The sequence below is a fragment of the Pristiophorus japonicus genome, chromosome 17 (genome assembly GCF_044704955.1).
Source record: "Pristiophorus japonicus isolate sPriJap1 chromosome 17, sPriJap1.hap1, whole genome shotgun sequence".
NCBI classification, from domain to species: domain Eukaryota; kingdom Metazoa; phylum Chordata; class Chondrichthyes; family Pristiophoridae; genus Pristiophorus; species Pristiophorus japonicus.
This window is the reverse complement of record NC_091993.1, coordinates 22157035-22179909: the sequence shown is the minus strand read 5'-3', so window position 1 is coordinate 22179909 and position 22875 is coordinate 22157035. Positions and strand designations below refer to the sequence as shown.

At 47.1% G+C, this 22875-nt stretch overlaps 1 protein-coding gene across 5 annotated transcripts in view; it reads right to left on the bottom strand.

Annotated features, from left to right (window-relative positions):
- Positions 1 to 22875, bottom strand: part of LOC139227600 (lactadherin-like) — an 83698-nt gene that overhangs the window by 16939 nt on the left and 43884 nt on the right. For all 5 annotated transcript variants that reach the window (XM_070858468.1, XM_070858469.1, XM_070858472.1 and 2 more), the window contains 2 exons: positions 6622 to 6735; positions 3658 to 3839 (listed from right to left, as the gene is read on the bottom strand). In XM_070858468.1, coding sequence (XP_070714569.1) covers positions 3658 to 3839; positions 6622 to 6735 — 296 coding nt within the window. The remainder of the gene's footprint in view (positions 1 to 3657; positions 3840 to 6621; positions 6736 to 22875) is intronic.

Sequence of the window (22875 nt, the reverse complement as noted above, 5' to 3'; positions counted from 1 at the left end):
TCACCCCTGTGTAAAAGAGGACATTTCTGATCAAGTATAGTATTGTGTTAATGGAGAGAAGGGGTAATGAGATGTGACTGTAGTTAGTGCTGCTTCAATGGCCATTTTACAGCATCATAGAGGGAGAGCAACAAAAAAATTCTGGATAAGTCCTGAAAACTTGTCGTCCCCTTGTCCCTGGAACTGTGAAAGACTGAAAGGAGTGACGTTAGTTGCTCAGTGTGTAAGTGCACCAACAGTGTGGTACTGAACCATTCAGACGAGGAGGGTCCCAGGTTCCAACTGTGGTCAGTACTGAGATAGCTGATCTCTGCTGGGCAGTAGTGGGATATGATGCTTGTCTTCAATGCCTCTGATCAATAGAGGGAGCAAATCTTGTGGGGGTCTTGCTCCAGTGACCCCTGCTGGGGTACACTTTCACAGGTGATCGCCACTCTTTAGTACCTCGCCCATGTGGCCATTTTTGATTTATGAGTCCAGATATGAGAGTTGGCAGATTTAGTGGTGAGGTTATCACTGTCAAAACCGTTTCTTCTTAGGCAGTCCCTCAGAGACGAGGATGACTTACTTCCACACTAACATGAGTTCTCAGGTGACTGATGAGTCCAATGCAGGACCTACAGTCTCTGTCACAGGTGGGGCAAACAGTGGTTGGGGGGGACAGGTGGGTGGGGTGCTTGGGTTGCCCTGCGCTCCTTCCACTGTTTGCGCTTGGTTTCCATGTGCTCCCAGTGAAGAGACTCAAGGTGTTTGGTGCCTTCCCAGATACTTCTCCTCAACTTTGAGCGATCTTGGGCCAGGGATTCCCAGGTGTCGGTGGGGATGTTGCACTTTTTCAAGGAGGCTTTGAGGGTGTCCTTGAAGCCTTTCCTCTGCCCACTTGGGGCTCGCTTGCCATGTCAGAACTCATGAGTGGAGCGCTTGTTTTGGGAGTCTAGTATTGGGCATGCGGACGATATGGCCCGTTCATCGCAACTGATTGAGTGCGGTCAATGCTTTGATACTAGGGATGTTGGCCTGAGCGAGAACACTGACATTGGTGCGCCTATACTGCCAGTGGATTTGCAGGATCTTGCGGAGGCAGCATTGGTGGTACTTCTCCAATGTTTTGAGTTGCCTGCATGTACATAGTCCATGTCTCTGAAATATATAGCACTACTGCTCTGTCGAAACTACACCTGTCCACACAACCAATAAACAGGAATAGGTGCAGTGGATGCACAGGGGCTTTGTAGCTTTAAGTGCACTCATTCCTTTGAAGAAATGCAGTAGCCAGGCAAATTGGAATCGCATTCATGAATGCCTAGGCTCAAAAGGCTGAATAACAGCAAGGCCAGACTTTAAAGTTATGTTCTGTGGCTTAACAGTGACGTCAGATGATTGGCATCAAGGTGGATCAAATATTATGTTATCTTTTAAATGGATGAGAAACTCATTCAGATCTAATACAGCAACAACTTGCAGTCATAGTCATTTAGCAAACCATTCCAAGGGACTTCACAGACCGGACTGGACACCAGCCAGGAGTTGGGATGAGAGATGGGGTCAGTGACCAAATGCAAAGTCAAAAAGGGGCCTTTTGAAAGTGGGAGCAGATTTAGCAAGGCAGAGGGGTTTGGGAAAGGAACTACAGAATGCAGGGGTTTGATGGCTTCTGCTTCTGCTTTGGAAGACGAGGTTGGGGGGATAGACGGAGAGTAGATCAGATTCAAAAGAACATAAGGTTCAAACTGAGACATAGGACTGGAGATGGTTGCAGAGGCAGGGTCCTACTAGACCATGGAGGGACCAATACACTGGTTGATGGGTAGGCAAATCACAGTACATGATTACTAGTACCTAGTAATACATGGCAAACAGACCAGTAAATTCTTGTATGCAGGAAAAGAAATAGGCATCATACAATATAGCCGAGAAGTTGTATGCTTGAGGTAAGCATTGCATCCATTTGCAAGTCCCTTTCCAGGCCTCAGGAAACCCAACAGCTGACGAGAGGTGAGCACAGGTCCGGGAGAAGGAAAGTGCATTTACAGCACTGCTTGTGGGTCAGGAGGAGCAGGAGTGCTCCCCCCACCGGCCCCCATACTTACCTTCTTCCGTTGGATTGGAGCCCCCTCCCCCCCCCAATAAAGACCCCCCCATCAGGGATCGGACGACTCTTCATGGGACCAGAGATTGGATACCCGCGGTATGGGACCATGATTCCAGGATTGCGGATGGGAGCCTCCCCACACTCACACTAGCAGCTGCAGGCTCCTTATCTAGGGCTGCGGCCTGCTCCGGAGTGCTCCCTGCCCGACTGGAAGCCAAGGCTGTCAATCAGGCTGACTTCTGGGCCAAGAGTACTGCTGGAAAACAGCACAGCATGCGGGGCAACCCGGACTTCTGGGTTTCCTGACCCAAACTCACCAAACCCGCCCCATTTCAATATCAGGGCCTTTAACTCTGTGTCTCGCTCCACATTTTCTGTTTTTAATTGCAGCAGTGGGACGAGGCTCCTGGACCTGTTGGGCTGAAAGAAAGCTGTAGGCTGCAGGAAGATATCAATGAACTGGTCAGAAGGGCAGAACAGTGGCAAATGGAATTCAGTCCGGAGAAGTGTGAGGTAATGCATTTGGGGAGGGCTAACAAGGCAAGGGAATACACAATAAATGGTGGGACACTGAGAAGTGCAGAGGAACAAAGGGACCTTGGAGTGCATGTCCACAGATCCTTGAAGGTAGCAGGACAGGTAGATAAGGTGGTTAAGAAGGCATACAAAATACTTGCCTTTATTAGCCGAGGCACAGAATACAAGAGCCAGGTGGTTATGCTTGAACTGTATAAAACACTAGTTAGGCCACAGCTAGAGTACTGCGTGCAGTTCTGGTCACCACATTACAGGAAAGATGTGATTGCACTAGAGAGGGTTCAGAGGAGATTTACGAGGATGTTGCCTGGACTGGAGAATTTTAGCTATGAGGAAAGATTGGATAGGCTGGGATTATTTTCTTTGGAACAGAGGAGGCTGAGGGGAGACCTAATTGAGGTGTATAAAATTATAAGGGGCCCAGATAGAGTGGATAGGAAGGACCTATTTCCCTTAGCAGAGGGGTCACAATCAGGGGGCATAGATTTAAAGTAATTGGTAGGAAGTTTAGAGGGGATTTGAGGGGTAGTTTCTTCACCCAGAGAGTGGTGGAGGTCTGGAACTTACTGCCTGAAAGGGAGGTAGAGACAGATACCCTCACAACATTTTAAAAGTACCAGGATATGCACTTGAAGAGCCGTAAGCTACAAGGCTACAGACCAAGAGCTGGAAAGTGGGATTAGGCTGGATAGCTTTTTGTTGGCCGGCATGGGTACAATGGGCCGAAATGACCTACTTCCGTGCTGTAAATTGTTATGATTCTATGATTGTAATGGCCTGTTTCTGTGCTGTAAATACTAAGTAATACTCAAAGTGTAGTCTCATCAGTACACTATACAGTTTGATTGTGACTTCCTCTGACTTGTACCCTACGATCTGCCGATTTAGTTCAACAGTTTAATGGCTTTGTTGATCGCTGCTCTGCAATTGGTTAGACATTTTGAGCACCAAGTCTATTAACATAAACTTGGTCCATTAGAGGGTTTCCTGTCATCCCATTAGTAGAAAGATTCTCTCAGACACAGTACCTGAAACCAGGGGTTAAGGTCAAAGGTTGCCATACTCCAAGCATTCACAATTCCCTTGTTGTTGAGCCGTGCCAGCTCTGGGCGCCAGCGTTTCAGGCCCAGGAATCCCAGGTGCACTGAGGAGGCAGTGATCTGGTGGTCATCTATTGCTCCTCCCTCCATCCCCAGTACAGTTGCACAGGCTGAAACGAGAAGGTCAAAGGAAACCGATCAATAATTGAGAATGAGGCTTCTTAAAATGACTGACGAACCTTGGCAAGGTGCTGAGGATCGTAGTGCAGGATACCAGCAAGGTTGAAGAGCTGGGGGAGAAAAAGCAGGAGATAGCACTGATTACATGACACCCAGCCTGGATTTGGAAAGCATGACGATGGTCGAAGAAAGGGAAGGCTGAGGGAGGGAAGTAGTTCTGAGGTCCTGCGATAAAAAATACGCTGGAGACACTGCGATGAGTTTGCAATTCAGTGGCTCAGTGGGTAGCACTCTCGCCTTTGAGTCAGAAGGTTGTGGGTTCAAGTCCCATTCCAGGGACTTAAGCACAAAAATCTAGGTTGACACTCCAGTGCAGTGCTGAGGGACTGCTGCACTGTCGGAGGTGCTGTCTTTCGGATGAGATGTTAAACCGAGGCCCCGTCTGCCCCGTCAGGTGGACGTAAAAGATCCAGTGGAACTATTTCGAAGAAGAACAGGGGAGTTATCCCCAGTATCCTGGCCAATATTCATCCCTCAATCAACAAAACCAAACCTGCTGATCTGGTCATTATCTGTTTTCTGTTTGTGGGAGCTTGCTGTGCACAATTGGCTGCTGCGTTTCCCACATTACAACAGTGACTACACTCCAAGAGTACTTCATTGGCTGTAAAGCGCTTTGGGACATCCTGAGGTCATGAAAGGCGCTACATAAATGCAAATCTTGCTTTTTTTTATTTCAATGCAAGATCGGGCCAGGGATGTTCATGGTCTGTATGGCTCAGTAACACATTGGGCAAAGCAGTCACCCAGTCAGCAAAAGAGCTGACTGTTACCTGAAATTCCAGACAGAAAGGATAGACAAAACCAATGTTAACACAGCGTTTATACTGAAGGGCAGGCTAACAGCACGATGCTTGTGAGCTTTTCAGTCTGGCTCCTCTACATTCCGATCACTCGCAAAGTTAACAACCCATTGTCTCAGTAAACCCACACCCCACTAGCCGGGTAGATTCCTTCCTGAGCGCCACATACATTTATTTCTAAGTTTGTTGGGTGGGGGGTGGAAGGTAATTCACAGCCACAATAGACTAGGAAAGAAAGACTTGCATTTATATAGCGCCTTTCACGACCACCGAACATCTCAAAGCACTTTATAGCCAATTAAGTACTTTTGGAGTGTAGTCACTGTTGTAATGTGGGAAAGGCAGCAGCCAATTTGCACACAGCAAGCTCCCACAAACAGCAATGTGACCATGACCAAATAATCTGTTTTTGTTATGTTGACTGAGGGATAAATATTGGCCAGGACACCGGGGATAACTCCCCTGCTCTTCTTTGAAATAGTGCCATGGGATTCTTTACGTCCATCTGAGAGAGCAGACGGGGCCTCGGTTTAATGTCTCATGCAAAAGACGGCACCTCTGACAGTATAGCACTCCCACAGCACTGCACTCGAGTGTCAGCTTAGATTTATGTGCTCAAGTTCCTGAAGTGTGACTTGAACCCACAATTTTCTGACTCAGAGGAAGTGTGCTACCCACTGAGCCACTGCTGACACAGACAGAAGGGACCTGATTCATTGAGCAGCATTTACATCACCATAACTATTATCATGGAAGAATGTAAAAAAAAACATGGCAGAAATTATAGGCCCCACAAGTAAATTAAGTATACAACCACAAAAGAATCGTTAATGGGGACTTTCAGTATGAGCAGTTCCAAGTCCTTCACTTCTCCCTGGTAGCCTAGTGGTTCTGTGATGGAACTAGTAATCCAGAGGCCTGATAATCCAGAAACATTAGTTCAAATTCCACCAAGGCAGCTGGGGAATTTAAATTCAGTTAATTAAATAAATCTGGAATAAAAAGCTAGTATCAGTAATGGTGACCATGAAAATACCAGATTGTTATAAAAACCCATCTGGTTCATTAATGTCCTTTGGGGAATGAAATCTGCCGTCCTTACCTGGTCTGGCTGATATGTAACTCCAGACCCACAGCAATGTGGCTGGCTCTTAACTGCCCTCTGTTGTAGCAAACTGCTACAAAAAGAACAGCGGTTCTTCTCAAGGGCAATAAATGCTGGCCTTGCTGACGACGCCCGCATCCCGTGAGCAAATTTTTAAAAAATAAGACAATTTTGGTGCTCATCAGGAGAGATGTCAGCACTGGGGAATGAAACACTTGCCGTGACTTTTTTTCTAGGTCAAGTACAGTACAAGCCAGATACAGAGTAAAGCTCCCTCTTCTCTGTCCCAACAAAGCCCCATTAATGTGGGTATATAGATCTCTGTGGAAGAATGAGTTTGATGGGCTGAATGGCCTCCTTCATCTGTACTTAACTTTGTGATATTTACCTGAATATCACTCCAAGTATCATCACCAAGTTTACAATCCACCATGAATTAATCATCTTGGTACACCATTACAACCTACTGTACATCAAGAAAAGATCCGTCCGTGTCCTCTCCCTCAGCTGTACACAACCTAGTTAAGGATTTAGGAGAGCACCCCCTATTGCCCCAATTTCTATTTGTCACGCAAGCCGCCCTGAGTAAGATTGACAATTTCTATCAGACGTCAGGCAGTTTTTGTGCTGCAAACTCAGTCCCATTCCGTGTAACCAGTAGATGGGGAGACTATCATTCTTTCTGCCTGGGGTGGATTTGAACCCATGGTCCCAGAGCTGAATAGGAACGTATCCAACCCACAGCCCCTTCCGGTGCCCACCCAACATAAAGGTTAGGAGCTGATTAGTAACACAAATACTTACTGAGCTGGCAGCTTCTCCCTACGTACGGAGACGGACAATTACATGAGTAATCTACATCCAGATCCACACACTGCCCTCCATTTTTACACGGCTGGGAGGCACAGTCATTGGCATCTGAAAAAAGAGATTGAATATTTGTTAATATTTAATTCATTAAAAACACCGCAAACAATGTCCATCCACCAGCCCACTCCCTTCACCCTACCATTGGTGAGAGCGACATCAAACATTCAGTCCCACTATCTGGAATTCCTTCCCTAAACCCCTCTCTATTTCTCTCTCCAAATTATTAAGCCTCCTTTAAACCCGTCTTTTCAACCAAGCTTTTGGTCACAATCTCCTAACTCTCCTTTTAGTTTTTTTCTTTCTGTGAAGGCATTGGGATTTTTTTCTACATTAAAGGCACTATTTAGATGCAAGTTGTTGTTTTGCAGTTGTTGTTGTTGGTGATGATGATATTAGGTTATCGTAGCATGGTGGTTATGTTACTGGGCTGGTTAATCCAGAGGCCTGGACTAATAATCCAGAGAATATGGGTTCTAATCCTACCAGGGCAGTTTGAGAATTTGAATTCAGATGAAATAATCTGGAAATAAAAAGCTGGTACCAGTAAAAGTGACCATGAAGCTGTTTAACTGTCGTAAAAGCCCAGCTTGTTCACTAGTGTCCTTACCCGGTTTGGTCTATATGTGATTTTGGTCTCACACCAGTTTGGCTGACACCTCACTGCCTGCTAAAATGGCCTAGAAAGCCACTCAGTTGCAACAAAAACTTGGGCAATTAAGAATGTGCAATCGTTGAACGACATTCAGGCTTAGGCTGATAAGTGGCAAATAATATTCGCGCCACACAAGTGCCAAGCAATGACCATCTCTCCAACAAGCGAGAGTCTAACCACCTCCCCTTGATATTCAACAGCATTACCATCGCTAAATCCCCCACTGTCAATATCCTGGGGGTCATCATAAATACTGTAACTACAAGAACAGGTCAGAAGCTGGGTATTCTGTGATGAGTGTCTCACCTCCTGATTCCCCAAAGCCCTCTACAATGCACAAGTCAGGAGTGTGATGAAATACTCTACACTTTCCTGGTTGAGTGCAGCTCCAACAACACTCAAGAAGCTCGCCACCATCCAGGACAAAACAGCTTGCTTGATTGGCACCCCATTCACCATCTTAAACATTCATTTCCTCCACCACCACCGCACCGTGGGTATAGTGTGTACCATCTACACGATGCACTGCAGCAACTCGACAAGGCTTCTTCAGTAACACCTCCCAAACCCGCGACCTCTACCACCTAGAAGGACATGGGCAGCAGGTGCATGGGTACACCACCATGGTCCCCTCCAAGTCACACACCATCCTGACTTGGAAATATATCGCCGTTCCTTCATCGTCGCAGGGTCAAAATCCTGGAACTCCCTCCCTAACAGCACCGTGGGAGCACCTTCACCACACGGACTGCAGCAGTTCAAGAAGGCAGCTCACCGCCACCTTCTCAAGGGCAATTAGGGATGGACAATAAATACTGACCTTGCCAGTGATGCCCACATCCCAGGAACAGAATACCCACCATGACAGCGCCACCCTCTTCTCGATAATTAATATTAAAAATTATTCGACAGGCTTGTTACTTTTATTAGTAAAAACAAGAGTGCCATTAATGAACAGCCAATCACAATGGCACATTGCAAAGCAACATTCTTGCATTAGAATGTCAGTGTGTTTATAGACAGAACAATATAAACACAAAGCCTAGATTCACCAAACCCAAGTGCCCCAAACTATCTTCAAAGGATGGAGGGAAGCAAGGCAAGAAAATAAAAAGGGGAAAATCGGAGAAGAGGGGACATTATATCTTACTTCCCATGCCAGAGCACAGGGTTTCCCCTGCGGTTTCTCATGCAATATACTTCAGATTTCAAACATGTCTCTGTGACCTGATGCTAACTGAAACTCCTGCACTTCCCCATAGGATGACCAGGAATAAACTACAGGCCAATTTAATACAGTCCAGTTGAGACTAAAGTTATTTTAAATAGCTAAGTACAGATAAGGGGAATTTTTCTCCCCATCTAACCCATGCTTCTACAAATGCTTACGATTCCTCATTGTAAAATCTAAATGCCTCTTGAATTTCCCAGAGTTTTTGCCTCCTCTACCGTACTTGGCAACCATTCTCGATAGCAATCACTCTTTATGTGAAACACTTCCAGAAATCAATCCTGACCTTGACTTTTTACTCGTTTGTTTGGTAGGCTCCATTTGTCCTGCACTCATGATCTAAGTTAGAATAGTTCTCAGGATGAAGTTTTTCTAGTCCAATTAGAATCTTATATCCTGTAAAAGGTTCTTTTTCAAGGCTGAAGATTTCAAGGCCTAGAAATTCATCTCGGGCAGTGGCGCAAAGTGGGCGGTATCGGATTGGCCGCCCGTTATCTGCAGCACCTGATGTTTAGCTTCACTGCAATAGAACCGAAAGACCTGCGTATAACGAGTGGCCTAGCTAATACTACCCGTTTGCCAACACTGCCCTAGACGAATTTCTAGGCCCAGGTTTTTCTAGTCTTTCCTCATTACACAGTCCTCTGACTCTCAGGATCAGCCTTGTACCCCTTCTCTGCATTGTTTTCAGTTCTGTTTTATTCGGGTATTTTCAGAGAAACTGGGATAACCCTGCTTCTCAATAGCATCCATCCCCTTGCTGCCTTTATCTGGAGAGGCCATAGCGGAGAGGGAACGATATTGGATCCCAGCTCAGGAACATCGCACAGGTAGACAGGGTGTGAACAGAGGCCAAGAGATAAACAGAGCCATGAGTCTGCCAAGGGCCACGGGGAAGTGGAGCTAGGCACTGCAAATGGCCCCTGGACATTAGGAGTACCACATCTGTACATCAGTCTTCATTAAAGAGCTTCACCTCTGTCTCAGGCCTGGGCAGTAAATTAACTAAGCTACTCATTGCTTAATTCCCTAACTTCCCTAAAAGAGTTTGTGTGCTTTGCAATTGCTGTAATATTTTCAAAGGGCATTAGATCCACCAAACACTTGGGATCTTGCAGGAACCTGTTTTTCCCGACATTCATTTTGATTCCATCATCCACATATCAGTAGCTCTCAATCTCTCATTAACTTACTCGATGTTCAAATGTCTGGGTTATGAGCTTTCCTGGGAATGTTTTATCATCAAGTACAAGGATTCCTTTTGTCGCACAGGCCTGTTAAAACTAGACTGCGTTGGTCCCATGCCCATGTTGTACCTTGTAATAAGCGGAAACCTCGCTTCCAGTCGTCTCCCTCCCCAAAGTGCTTCATTCTTCTGTAGGAAGTAATGTGTGGGATTAAACCAATGACTTTCATGGGTTCACAGGGGTCCAATTACAAAGGTCTTATTCATGAGTGAAGAAACTCCTGGAATGTGGGATCACCTGTTGCCGGGTTCCACTGATCCGATTCAGCTGCTTTATTGAGGTGAGTGACCGAGCAGCTTATAGCTGTCTACGTTGTGGCCTCAATAGGGTATCGAGAGATAGATGTGCAACATTCTGTGGTGAGATTATGATTGTTCAGTCATGTTTCTCACTGACTGTCAAATTCAAATTGTTTCTGTTGAGAAAGTGTGAGAGAGAGAAAGACAAACTACCTGTCGCTCCACAGCATACCTCAAATCCCGAGTTCACGGGTTGGATAATTACCCTGGCCTATGACCTCTGAGACCAGCCGATTTGAAGTATAGGAGATCAGGCAGCAATGATCTAACCTCCAATTTATCCACTTTCTCACCAATTCGGAGGCCCCGAATAGCACAACTAAGATGAAAAACTCAACCAGTAAAGCCAGTAACACTGGGAAAGTACAAAGTGAGGTTTGTATGATGCTGAAGAGTGAGACAGATTGCAAACTCACTTAAAAACATGGATCAGAGTATTTTTTTGAAGAGTGAGACAGATCAAACAGATCACACTTTTAACACAGTGAGTGATTTTTAACAGCGGAAGAAACAGGTATCCGACACCCCACCAATCTCCACAACTGACTCACTTGTGCCAACATGCAGGTGAAATATTCCAACTAATGCCATGGGATACTTACACCCCATTCATACTGTCTCTGTGTGATTACATTTGCCCCAGTTATATCACAGGGTGGACTCAGAGACTGGAATGTAATACCTCCGTAACACCATCTGTCTCCACCCTTGCCTCAGCTCATCCGCTGCTGAAGCCCTCATCCATGCCTTTTTTACCTCTAGACTTGACTATTCTAATGCACTCCTGGCTTCCCTCCCACATTCTACCTTAGACTCGAGGTGATCCAAAACTCGGCTGCCTGTGCCCTAACTCATACCAAGTCCCGTTCACCCATCACCCCTGTGCTCGCTGACCTACATTGGCGTCCGGTTAAGCTATGCCTCGATTTCAAAATTCTCATCATTATTTTCAAATCCCTCCATAACCATGCCCCTTCCTATCTCTGTAATCTCTTCCAGATCTACAACTCCCCCGAGATATCTGCGTTCCTCTAATTCTGCCCTCTTGAGCATCCCTGATTATAATCGTTCAACCACTGGTGGCCGTGCCAAGGCTCCAAGCTCTGGAACTCCCTGCCTAAACCTCTCTGCCTCTCTACCTCTCTTTCCTCCTTCAAGACGCTCTTTAAAACATGCCTCTTTGATCAACCTGCGCTAATTTCTACTTATGCGGCTCTGTGTTAAATGTTTATCTCATAATACTCCTGTGAAGCGCCTTGGGATGTTTCACTATGTTAAAGGCGCTATATAAATATAAATTGTTGTTGTTGTTGTTGGAGACAGCACCTAAAAGACGGACATACAAGTAGTTATTTCATGTTGTGTTGCCATGTTTTCTTTACAGATGGTAATTTGGGGGAAAATGTCTCTGATTTGTACTGGAGAAGAAGGCACTTACTGCCCCTCCACCTCCCTACTACTGTCCAGTCAGCTAGAAAAAGAGCAATGCAGTCATAGGCCGAGGAAGTAGTGAGAGGCCGAGGAAGTAATGAGAAGTCTAGGAAACAGTCAGAGGCCTAGGACGTAGTCAGAGGCCTAGGCTATAGTTCACAGACAGCTGTTCAAAAGTAGTCCATGGGACCTCACACTTCTGATGTGGATCTTCCCCTGATGTTGACAATGGGAAAATGTTACCAGCCTGTGCAGGTAGGCCAAGAATTCAGTCTGCCCACAGACAGAACAAATGGCAAGTGCTATTTATGCTTTGCCACCAGATGCAGGGAAGGAGGCCATCTCTCACTTGCCACAATGCGTCACGTAACTTGGGTAATACAGGTACTTCACACTGTAAATACTTCCCTCTTCTATTATCCACTACTTGAAAGGAAATAATATATATCCTGTAGGCATTAATTAACTCCCTGCAGATAATCTCTGATTGGTTACAGAGATTGCGCTCCTCCCTCAGGGCAAGGAGGGAGTGGGCGGGTCAATAAGAGGCTTGTTGTGTAATCAAACTTAGAACAAAGGCCAACTCTTCATCAAAGAATTTCTCTTGGAAGAACTATCAGACCTGGAGGCTGATAAAGGGATTCAGTTCATCCCAGAATGAGAACTGCTTCGTTCAGTATAAGTTACTTTATTAAAGATTATTTTGCCTTGATTTGCAGCAGTTCCTCAATGCTGCACCTGAGCGTCACCCTAGACTTTCTGCTCAAGTCTCTGGACTTGAATCCACAACCTCCTGACTCAAGACGCAAGGGTGCTACCGGCTGAGACACTGGCTGACACTATATACGTGTGCACGTGTGTATCTGTCTGTGTCTCATTGCCGAGAGCATGTAGAAATCAAGCACAGGTAGCTGAAAGAGTGTGCGGCAAACCTGTCCCACCCACCCTTTCCCTCAACAACTGTCTGTCCCACCAATGACAGGGACTGTTCAGCCGCCTAAGGACTCATTTTAAGAGTGGAGGCAAGTCTTCCTTGATTCCGAGGGGCTGCCTATGATGATGATGATCTGTCTGTGTGCATACATCTATGAACATGTGCACATTTTCATGTGTCTGTGTCTGTGTGCATGTCTGCGTGTGGCACTCGTGAGCACAAATGTGTGCCTGTTTATGCATGTGCGTGCTTACACACATGTATAACGCTCTCAAAAGGGAGTTAGATATGGCCCTGACAGCTAAAGGGATCAAGGGGTATGGAGAGAAAGTAGGAAAGGGGTACTGAGGTGAATGATCAGCCATGATCTTATTGACTGGTGGTGCAGGCTCGAAGGGCCGAATGGCCTACTCCTGCACCTATTTTCTATGTTTCTATGTTTTCCCTGACAAGAGAGCTGGGAGATGGGTATGCAACTTGTCAGTTGGCCCAGCATAACGCAATGTCTGCAGTATAACCGCACCCCAAGTCAGCGACTAGTCAGCAATCCCAGCAATAACCAGCCCAGTAACCGAACTGCTTACTGTGGCAGGTAAACTACAAGGGTTACTGTCTGGGACATTTTACAGATTATTTTGACCATATTCCATTGGCTCGCTGCATGAAATGATTTTCATGTGATGTTTGCATTCCTTTGTACAACACAGTAAGTTGCCCACACACAGAAGTATAAATTCTGCATTTATTTTTATGAAAGCGCTCTGAGCTCGTAGGCGCAAGACTTTCTTTATTTGTATTCCGAGTAAAAATTCAACTAAATGCAAGGTGTCAGCTTGAACCAATCGGTAGCACTCTTACATCAGAGTTAACGGGTTGTTGGTACAAGCACCACTCTATGGCTCAGTGGGTAGCACTCTGGCCCCTGAGTCAGAGGTTTGTGGGTTCTAAGTCCCGCTCCAGAGCCTTGAGCAGAACATCTAGGTTCACACTCTAGTGCAGTATTGAGGGAGTGCTGCCCTGTCGGAGGTGCCGTCTTTCAGACGAGACGTTAAACCATGGCCCCGTCTGCTCTCTCAGGTCAACATAAAAGATCACGTGGCACTATTTTAAAGAGCAGGAGAGTTATCCCTGATGTCCTGAGCCAATATTTATCCCTCAATCAACATCACTAAAAACAGATTGTCTGGTCATTATCATATTGCTGCTTTTGGGAGCTTGCTGTGCCCAAATTAGCTGCCACTTTTCCTACATTACAACAGTGACTACACTTCAAAAGTACTTAATTGGCTGTAAAGCGCTTTGGCATGTCCTGCGGTCATTATATGCACTATAGAAATGCATGTCTTTCTTTTTTCTTTCTTGCTGATACTCACTATATGCCTTGTTGAGGAAGGATGTTCTTGCTATTGAGGGAGTGCAGCGAAGGTTCACCAGACTGATTCCCGGGATGGTTGGACTGACATATGAGGAGAGACAGGATCAACTGGGCCTTTATACACTGGAATTTAGAATGATGAGAGGGGATCTCATAGAAACATACAAGATTCTGACGGGACAGGTTAGATGCGGGTAGATTGTTCCCGATGTTGGGGAAGTCCAGAACCAGGGGACACAGTCTTAGGATAAGGGGTAGGCCATTTAGGACTGAGATGAGGAGAAACTTCTTTACTCAGAGAGTTGTTAACCTGTGGAATTCCCTGCCGCAGAGAATTGTTGATGCCAGTTCATTGGATATATTCAAGAGGGAGTTAGGTATGGCCCTTACGGCTAAGGGAATCAAGGGGTATGGAGAGAAAGCAGGAAAGGGGTACTGAGGGAATGATCAGCCATGATCTTATCGAATGGTGGTGCAGGCTCGAAGGGCCGAATGGCCTACTTCTGCACCTATTTTCTATGTTTCTATGTTATTGTGGGAGGGGGTGAACTGAAATCCCCCAGACAATGAATTTATTTAGTTTAATTGCTGGTTCCTAGTATTACGTAGAATTTACAGTGCATAAACAGGCCATTCGGCCCAACTAGCTCGTGCCAGTGTTTATGCTCCACACGAGCCTCCTCCTAACCCTCTTCATCTCGCCCTATCAGCATAACCATCGATTCCTTTCTCCCTCATGTGCTTTTCTTGCATCCCCTTAAATGCATCTATGCTATTTGCCTCAAATACTCCTTTTGTGGCAGCGAGTTCCACATTCTCCTGACAGTAAGCTGTGGGACGCAGGTTCTAGTTCTGTTCAATTTCTTTGCTTTGCTTAGTGAGAGGGTTTTACCTCAGTGCCATATGGCTGGACTCGTTGGGGGTCATTTTAATTTGGGTGTGAGTGTAAAATGGATGCGATCAGATCGGCCTCCCGTTTCTATTTCCATACACTTCAATAGAAAATAGAAAGGAGTGGCTTTGATGTGCACTGGCCAATTTTGTAGAAAAAGATGCTTATTCACAAATTAAATGAAATTATATTTGATTTAAAATGAATGGGGATGTGTTGAATAGAAATGTCAGAAGTGCAGAGTGAGAACGACAATCAGCTGGCAGGGAGCAGAATTCAGGGTCTGGTGCTGAGACTTCTGAGACAGCATCTTGCTAATATTTTAATCCTCTCTCCTACGAGCAGGTGTTCTAGCATCTTCCCAGGCTGTTGTAAACCCTTTTCAAAGCGGCTGCATATTGAGAGCACGGTAATCTTCTCGATCCCAGAATTCCGTGTTTAGTAAACACCTCTCCCACTCTTCAGCAGCAACATTCCTTCAGGCAGCTCACAGAAAGGTGTGGGAGAAAGGAATAGAATTAATGGCCCCAAGGCAAGAAGCAGGATCTGAAAAGGAAGGATGAAAACAGCAGAGATTGCTGGAGATACACTACAGGTCCATCAGCAGCTGAAACAAGCAAAGGTGTGCTTACGCCTTTGGGTGGAGACCTTTCATCACAAATCCGTGCAGTTCCGAGCACTATCCGAAATGGTAAAATGTCTTTCTTCAGATGCAAATGGCTTCACTGTGTACGTCCAGCATTTTGTGTTTTGATTTCAGATTTCCGCTTATTTACTGTTTTACTTTTTTTAATAAAATATTGGAAAATTTTCTTCTGATCGTCGACCAAAGATGAGAATACAAATCCACTTCGAAGAACCTCTCATCTTTCATCAGCTGGGAAACAGCCCAAATATTAAAGATGGAGGCATAAATTTGAGTCCACCTGAATTTTTGACTGTACCCGCACTGAGCATACCAGGACAGAGCATACCAGGAATGAGAGTACCAGGAATGAGCGTACCAGGACTGAACGTATCCGCACTGAGCGTACAAGGACTGAGCGTACAAGGACTGAGCGTACCCGCACTGAGTGTACCCGCATTGAGCGTATCAGGACTGAGCATACCAGGACTGAGTGTACCCATGTTGAGCGTACCAGGACTAAGTGTACCCACACTGAACGTACACGCACTGAGCGTACCAGGATTGAGCATACCCGCACTGAGTGTACCCGCACTGAGCGTACTCGCACAGAGCGTGCCCGCACAGAGCGTACCTGCACAGAGCGTACCAGGATTGAGTGTACCCGCACTAAGAATACCAGAACTAATTGTATCAGGACTGAGTGTACACGCACTGAGCGTACCAGGACTGAGCATACCAGGACTGAGCATACCCGCACTGAGCGTACCAGGACTGAGCGTATCCTGAAGTTCTAGAGAGTTCAAATGTAGATCAAGGGCTACCCTTGGAGGGAAACTCTCATCAGGCGAGTCTAAGTTTGACATCAAGTTTGGAAAGTTCTGTTCAAGAGCAAAGGTATCCTCTTCGAAACAGAAAACCAGTGGTTAAGTTTGATTTGTAAATATGGCAAAATAAGTCCATATCTTTTGTTGAGTGATGAGATTCTGCAAGATTGGCCCCAGTACGGTCCGACTGAGTGAGCTCCACACTATCAGGTCCTACACAGCTGTGCTTTACGACTATGCAATAGCTAAAACAACAACAACTTGCAATTAAATAGCACCTTTGACCAGCTTAAACATCCATTCCCTCCACCACCGGCACACCGTGGCTGCAGGGCATACTATTTACAGGATGCACTGCAGCAACATGCCAAGGCTTCATTGGCAACACCTCCCAAACCCACAGATCACAGCTAGGATTCCCTCCAATTCACACACAATCACTACTTGGAAATATATCGCCGTTCCTTCATCGTTGCTGGATCAAGATCCTGGAACTCCCTCCCTAACAGCACTGTGGGAGCACCTTCACCACATGGACTGCAGTGGTTCAAGAAGGTGGCTCACCACCACCTTCTCGAGGGTAACTAGGAATGGGCATTAAATGCTGACTCTGCCAGCAATGCTCACATCCCGTGACTGAATAATAAAAAGTAATAGAGAATTGTCCTCAGACACTTAACAAAGAAGGACCAAACACAACCCAGAGTTTGGGAGGCAGTTTAGGGAAGACAACCAAAGGTATGGTTGAAGAGATTGGTTTTGCAGCAACTTTTCAGAGTGAGGAAAATTGTAGCAAGGCGGGGGGGGCTTCAGAAAAGGTGTGTGGTAATGATGGCTGGAGGCCCGTCACAGTAGATGGAACAGAGAAAGTTGGAGAGATGGGGGTGGGGGGGGGTGGGGGGAGTATAGCGGGGGGGCTGGTGGTTGCACGAATGCACAGAAAGCTAGATTTGGTCGGGCGGATGAGCTGTGATTTACGGCTGCAGAAGGTTGAAGAGATAGGGTTGGGCATGGCCATGGAGGGACTTAGAGACAAAGAGAATGATTTGGAAATCAGAAAATGCTGGAATCACTCAGCGGGTCGGTCAGCACCCGTGGAGAGAAGAAACAAGTTCACATTTCAGGGGTGCACCCTTCACGAGAACGGGACGAAGGGTCTTTCCGGAGGTGCTGGTTGACCTGCTGAGTGTTGCCAGACCTTTCTGCTTTTGTTTCTGAACTCCAGCATCTGCTTTTTGTTTTCACAATTTGCAAATAAATGTGGCGGGAGATGGGAAGTTGATAAAGTTCGCCAAGGAATGCGGTGTTAGGCGAGAAGGGCTTCATCTGGGATGGGTGTGGGCATGGCATCGTGTAAGGTGGAGCTGAAGAGGCAGATGAAGCGAGTGTTGCAGCAGTCAGGCTTGGAGGTGACAATGACATGGATGAGGCTTCAGTGGCAGTGGGGATAAGATCGGAGAGAAGGCAGGCAATATTGTGAACAGGGAAATTAGGAGTCTTGGTGATGGGCTATATATGGGGCTTGAAGGACAGCAAGTTTCATAATGGCAGGTTCAATGTGAGTGAGTAGCTGGGAAGGGAAGGAGCAAGGGGCTGTGGTGTGGAGTTTCTGGGCAGGGTCCGAGCTGGAGAAAACTCCACCTCCTTCACAACCTGGACAGGCAGTCAGATACCGCAGCATAATTAATGAAGTCAAGGCGTTTCGATAGAGTAGATGGCAGGACGGTCAGTAACCAGAAGTCTCCTTATTTAAGGAGGGATCATCATCATCATCATAGGCGGTCCCTCAAACGAGGATGACTTGCTTCCACGAGTTCACAGGTGTTTCGATGAAGGACCCGATGTTCCAGTCCTGAACTCCAATTGAGGGGGTGGAGAATGCCTGTGCGTGGATTTTTTTAACGTGTGATGGCCGTTGCACACCAGCCACCACACGGGCTTGACAGAGCTAGGTCTTGGTCCAGTGGCAAGGATTAACCAAGACATCTGGAAACCAGCTCTGCTGCACGGGCCTAGTGCGCGCACATTGCAGTGTGGGCTGGCCCCGTGCTGCCCCTGGGCCCTCGCCTCTCCTGGGCCCCGAACCCCCATCTGTTGCACCTCCGCTCCAATCTCTCGCCGTTCATCCGCCCCGACCTTCCCACTCCTCTGTACCTGGGTCCTGCCGATGTTCCTGCCCACGCTCCAAAATGGCGACCTGGGTTTTGATGACGTCACCCAGTCGCCCATCTCAAAATCGTCGCACACTTGGAGCAGCTCGCGTTGGAGGTTGAAGCACTATGCCACTCCAGCTCTTTTATAGCCCGACTTGCGGAGCTGTTCTCTCGCAGGTCAGGGGAATATACTTGCATTGGAGGCAGTTCAGAGAAAGTTCACTTGGTTGATTCCTGGGATGAAGGGGTTGTCTTATGAGGAAAGATTGAGCAGGTTGGGATTATATTCATTAGAGTTTAGAAGAATGAGAGGCGATTTTATTGAAACATATAAGATTATGAGGGGGCTTGACAGGGTGGAAACTGAGAGGATGTTTCCCCTCATGGGGAATCTAGAAACTAGGGATATAGTTTCAGAATAAAGGGCCGCACATTTAAGAAGGAGATGAGGAGGAATTTCTTCTCTCAGAGGGTCGTGACTCTTTGGAATTCTCTACCCCAGAGAGCTGTGAAGGCTGGGTTATTGAATATATTCCAGGCTGAGACAGACAGATTTTTGAACTATAGGGGAGTCAAGGGTTATGGGGAACAGGAAGGAAAGTGGAGTTGAGGCCAAGATCAGATCAGCCATGATCTTATTGAATGGCGGAGCAGACTCGAGGGGCCGTACGGCCTACTTCTGCTCCTATTTCTTATTTTCTTCTTATGTTCAGACGACACAGCTTTAAGATAATTGGCAAAAAAGGCCCGGCAAAAAAGTGAGATGAGGAAAAAAAATTTTATTCAGCGAATTGTTATGATCTGGAACGCAAAAGCTGAAAGTGTGATGGAAGCAGCTCCAATAGTCATTTTCAAAAGGGAATTGGATAAATACTAGCAACGGAAAAATTTGTAGGACTATGGGGAAAGAGCAGGGAAGTGGGACTAATTGGATAGTTCTTTCAAAGAGCCGACACAGGCATGATGGGCCAAATGGCCTCCTTCTGTGATGCATCATTCTGCGATACAGGTTGGATCTCCCTTATCCAGGACTCCCTCATCCGGCACCATTCCCGGCCACCGAGTGGCGCATGCTCAGAGCTCCGACATGAACAAATTGAAGGCCTTCCTCGCTGCCGACTCCCGCAATCATTGGCCTGACCCCACAATCCACTGCACACCCCTCCCCCACCCCACGATCTCTCTGCCGCACTCCCAGTTCCAAGCCAGCCAGCCCCAATATCCCCTTACTCAGTACCTGTACCATCCAATTTAATGTGACCTCCCCTCGTCCGGCAAAATCACTTATCCGGCACAGGCCGGGCCCCGAGGGTGCTGGATAAGAGAGATTCAACCTGTACTATAATTTTAAGGGTGATGGCAGAGAGGTAAAGCTGGGTATTGTCAGCATACATGTGGAAGCAGACCCCATGTTTGCAGATGCTACTGCCAAGAGGGAATAATGATTTAGTGTTGATGATTTAATACATAACAACCTAATATATTTCCAGCATTGGTCTCGCCATGAGAAATTTGTAACGTGATTGGAAATTTCAGAAACTGCAGTTTGAGAACAATCCCCCTTTATGTCCTTTTGAGACGAGTCAGCTGTCCGGTTCTCCCGAAACTATTCTGGGATGAGATCCAAGCCCGAGTGATGGCGTGGTGAGCTTCTGGCTGGCGAGCCACTGATATCATGGGGGCTGTCAGGAGACACATTGATCACTCTGACCTAGCCCCAGGGTCGAGACTAACTCTCACAGGCTTTAGTATCAAGAACAGTCTTTTAATTATAGGAATCAAACTTTTTAAAGTGTTGGATGCACAGTTGATGCTCTTAAAACCAAATGATTCCTCCACCCAGACTATAGGAAGATTATATAGAGAATCATCAATAATAATAGGGATTATAGGAAAACATTTTCAAGGCTCACGAACCCTCACTAGACTTGAGCAAGGGACAGAGAGAGGGCTGTAGTCCATATTGAACCAATTCTGCAAATTAAACTCCCATCGTGCGAGGCTCGGAATAGGAGCGGAGCCTTGCAAGGGTAAACTTTATATGCCACTTATCTAACAGATGGGTTCAAAGATCATCACAGACCACCAGATCAGAGCGCTGAAGGGAGAATTTCAGGTCGTTTGCACCCCCCGTTGGTGCTAATGGGTTGCAAATGAGTTTTCGCCCAGGTGCGGCACCGCTAACGATTCCCGCTAAATTCCACGGGAGTTGAGCGGCGGTAGTAACCGGTAGCGCCTCACGCCGGCGGTGACAACGTCACCATCGTGTGCAGCAATCCATTTTCACCCCAGAGCGAAGGTTCGGGATCGCCCCCTGTAGCTGCGCCGGGGGATGCCAGTGATAGATTCAGGGGGGTGCGTACCAGGGCTGTAGGCCGCTTGCCGCAAAATTTCAAGGGGAGGTGGCCCTTCAACAAAAAAAAAACGACCAATTTACCGCTCGCAGCCCATGGCAGTGACGTTCACAGGGTCCGCGCCGCGAATCTACTCCGCTGATGCCACGGAACCCTGCTCCTCAGTGGTCCAATTGCGACCCACAGAGTCAGCAGCTTGGCCCTCCCATTTAATGAAGGGGAGTGATACGTCCTTACTACACAGTATAAATGCACACGAGGCCCATGCTTGAGAGGTCAGTCTGTGACCTGTCCTTTATTCCTTAGCACTCAAGTGATGAAGGTGGGTGGAGCTTCCCCTTTTATACCTGAAGGTCCAGGTTAGGAGTGTCTCCCACCTAGTGGTCAGTGTTCTCCCGGTGTACAACTTAGGTCAGTTTATACATGGGTTACAATACTGGTTGAATACATGACATCACCTCCCCCCCCCCAAAGTCTTATTGGGATCACAGGTTGAGTCTCTCTGGTGGTTTACGTTCCCTTGTAGAGCGCCTGAGTTGGGGCTCCAGTTGTTGGGCACTGGCCTGAGTGTCTGCTGTTTGCAGTGCCTCAGGCCTGTCCGGACTGCCCACATTGTCTGGGCTCTCCTCCCTTTGGTTCCGGTGTTCGGTCACCTGTGGTGGAGTGAACTCTATATCGTGTTCTTCCTCTGCTTCTTCTATGGGATTGCTGAACCTCCTTTTTGTTTGATCCACATGTTTGCGGCAGATTTGTCCATTGGTAAGTTTAACTACCAGAATCCTATTTCCCTCTTTGGCAACCACAGTGCCTGCGAGCCATTTGGGCCCTGCAGCATAGTTGAGGACAAAAACAGGATCATTTACATCAATACATCGCGCCCTCGCATTCCTGTCATGGTAGTTATATTGTGACTGGCGCCTGCTCTCGACAATTTCTTTCATGGTGGGGTGTATAAGGGATAATCGGGTTTTGAGCGTCCTTTTCATTAGTAGCTCTGCGGGTGGAACCCCTGTGAGCGAGTGTGGTCGGGATCTATAGGCCAACAGGAGGCGTGATAAGCGGGTTTGTAGGGAACCCTCTTGGAATCTGAGCATCCCTTGTTTGAATATTTGCACTGCTCATTCTGCCTGGCCGTTTGAGGCTGGCTTGAATGATGCCGTTCTAACATGGTTAATTCCATTGCCTGCCGTGAAGTCCTGGAATTCAGTGCTTGTGAAGCACGGGCCATTGTCGCTGACCAAGATGTCTATTAGACCGTGGGCGGCGAACATTGCCCGTAGACTTTCTACAGTGGCAGAGGATGTGCTTGAATTTAAAATGTCACACTAGATCCATTTGGAGTAGGCGTCTACTACAACCAAAAACATTTTCCCCATGAAAGGACCTGCGTAGTCCACATGGATGCGTGACCAAGGCTTGGCGGGCCATGGCCAGGGGCTAAGGGGGGCTTCCCTGGGCGCATGGCCCAGCTGGGCACACGTGTTGCACCTGCGAACACAAAGTTCCAGATCTGCGTCTATCCCTGGCCACCAAACGTGTGACCTGGCAATTGCCTTCATCGTGACAATGCCCGGGTGCCCATTGTGGAGTTCTCTGATGAACACCTCTCTGCCCATCTGGGGCATGACTACACGGTTTCCCCACAGTAGGCAATTGGCCTGAATCGAGAGCTCATCCTTGCGCCTGTGAAATGGTTTAAATTTCTCAGGGCATGCCCTGTACGTGGCTGCCCAGTCCCCATTCAGGACACATTTCTTGACTAGAGACAATAGCGGGTCTCTATTTGTCCAGACTTTAATCTGACGGGCTGTCACAGGTGAGCCTTCGCTTCCGAAAGCTTCAACAGCCATGACCATCTCAGCACCATGCTCGGTAGCCCCCTCAGTGGTGGCTAGCGGGAGCCTGCTGAGTGCATCGGCGCAGTTTTCGGTGCCCGGTCTGTGCCGAATTGTGTAGTCATAGGCAGCTAACATGAGTGCCCACCTCTGTATGCAGGCCGATGCGTTTGCATTTATGGCCTTTTTGTCGGCCAAAAGGGACGTTAGGGGTTTGTGATCTGTCTCCAGCTCAAATTTCCTGCCAAACAGGTACTGGTGCATTTTCTTTACCGCATATACACATGCGAGCACCTCCTTTTCTACCATCCCGTAGCCCCTTTCTGCCTGGGA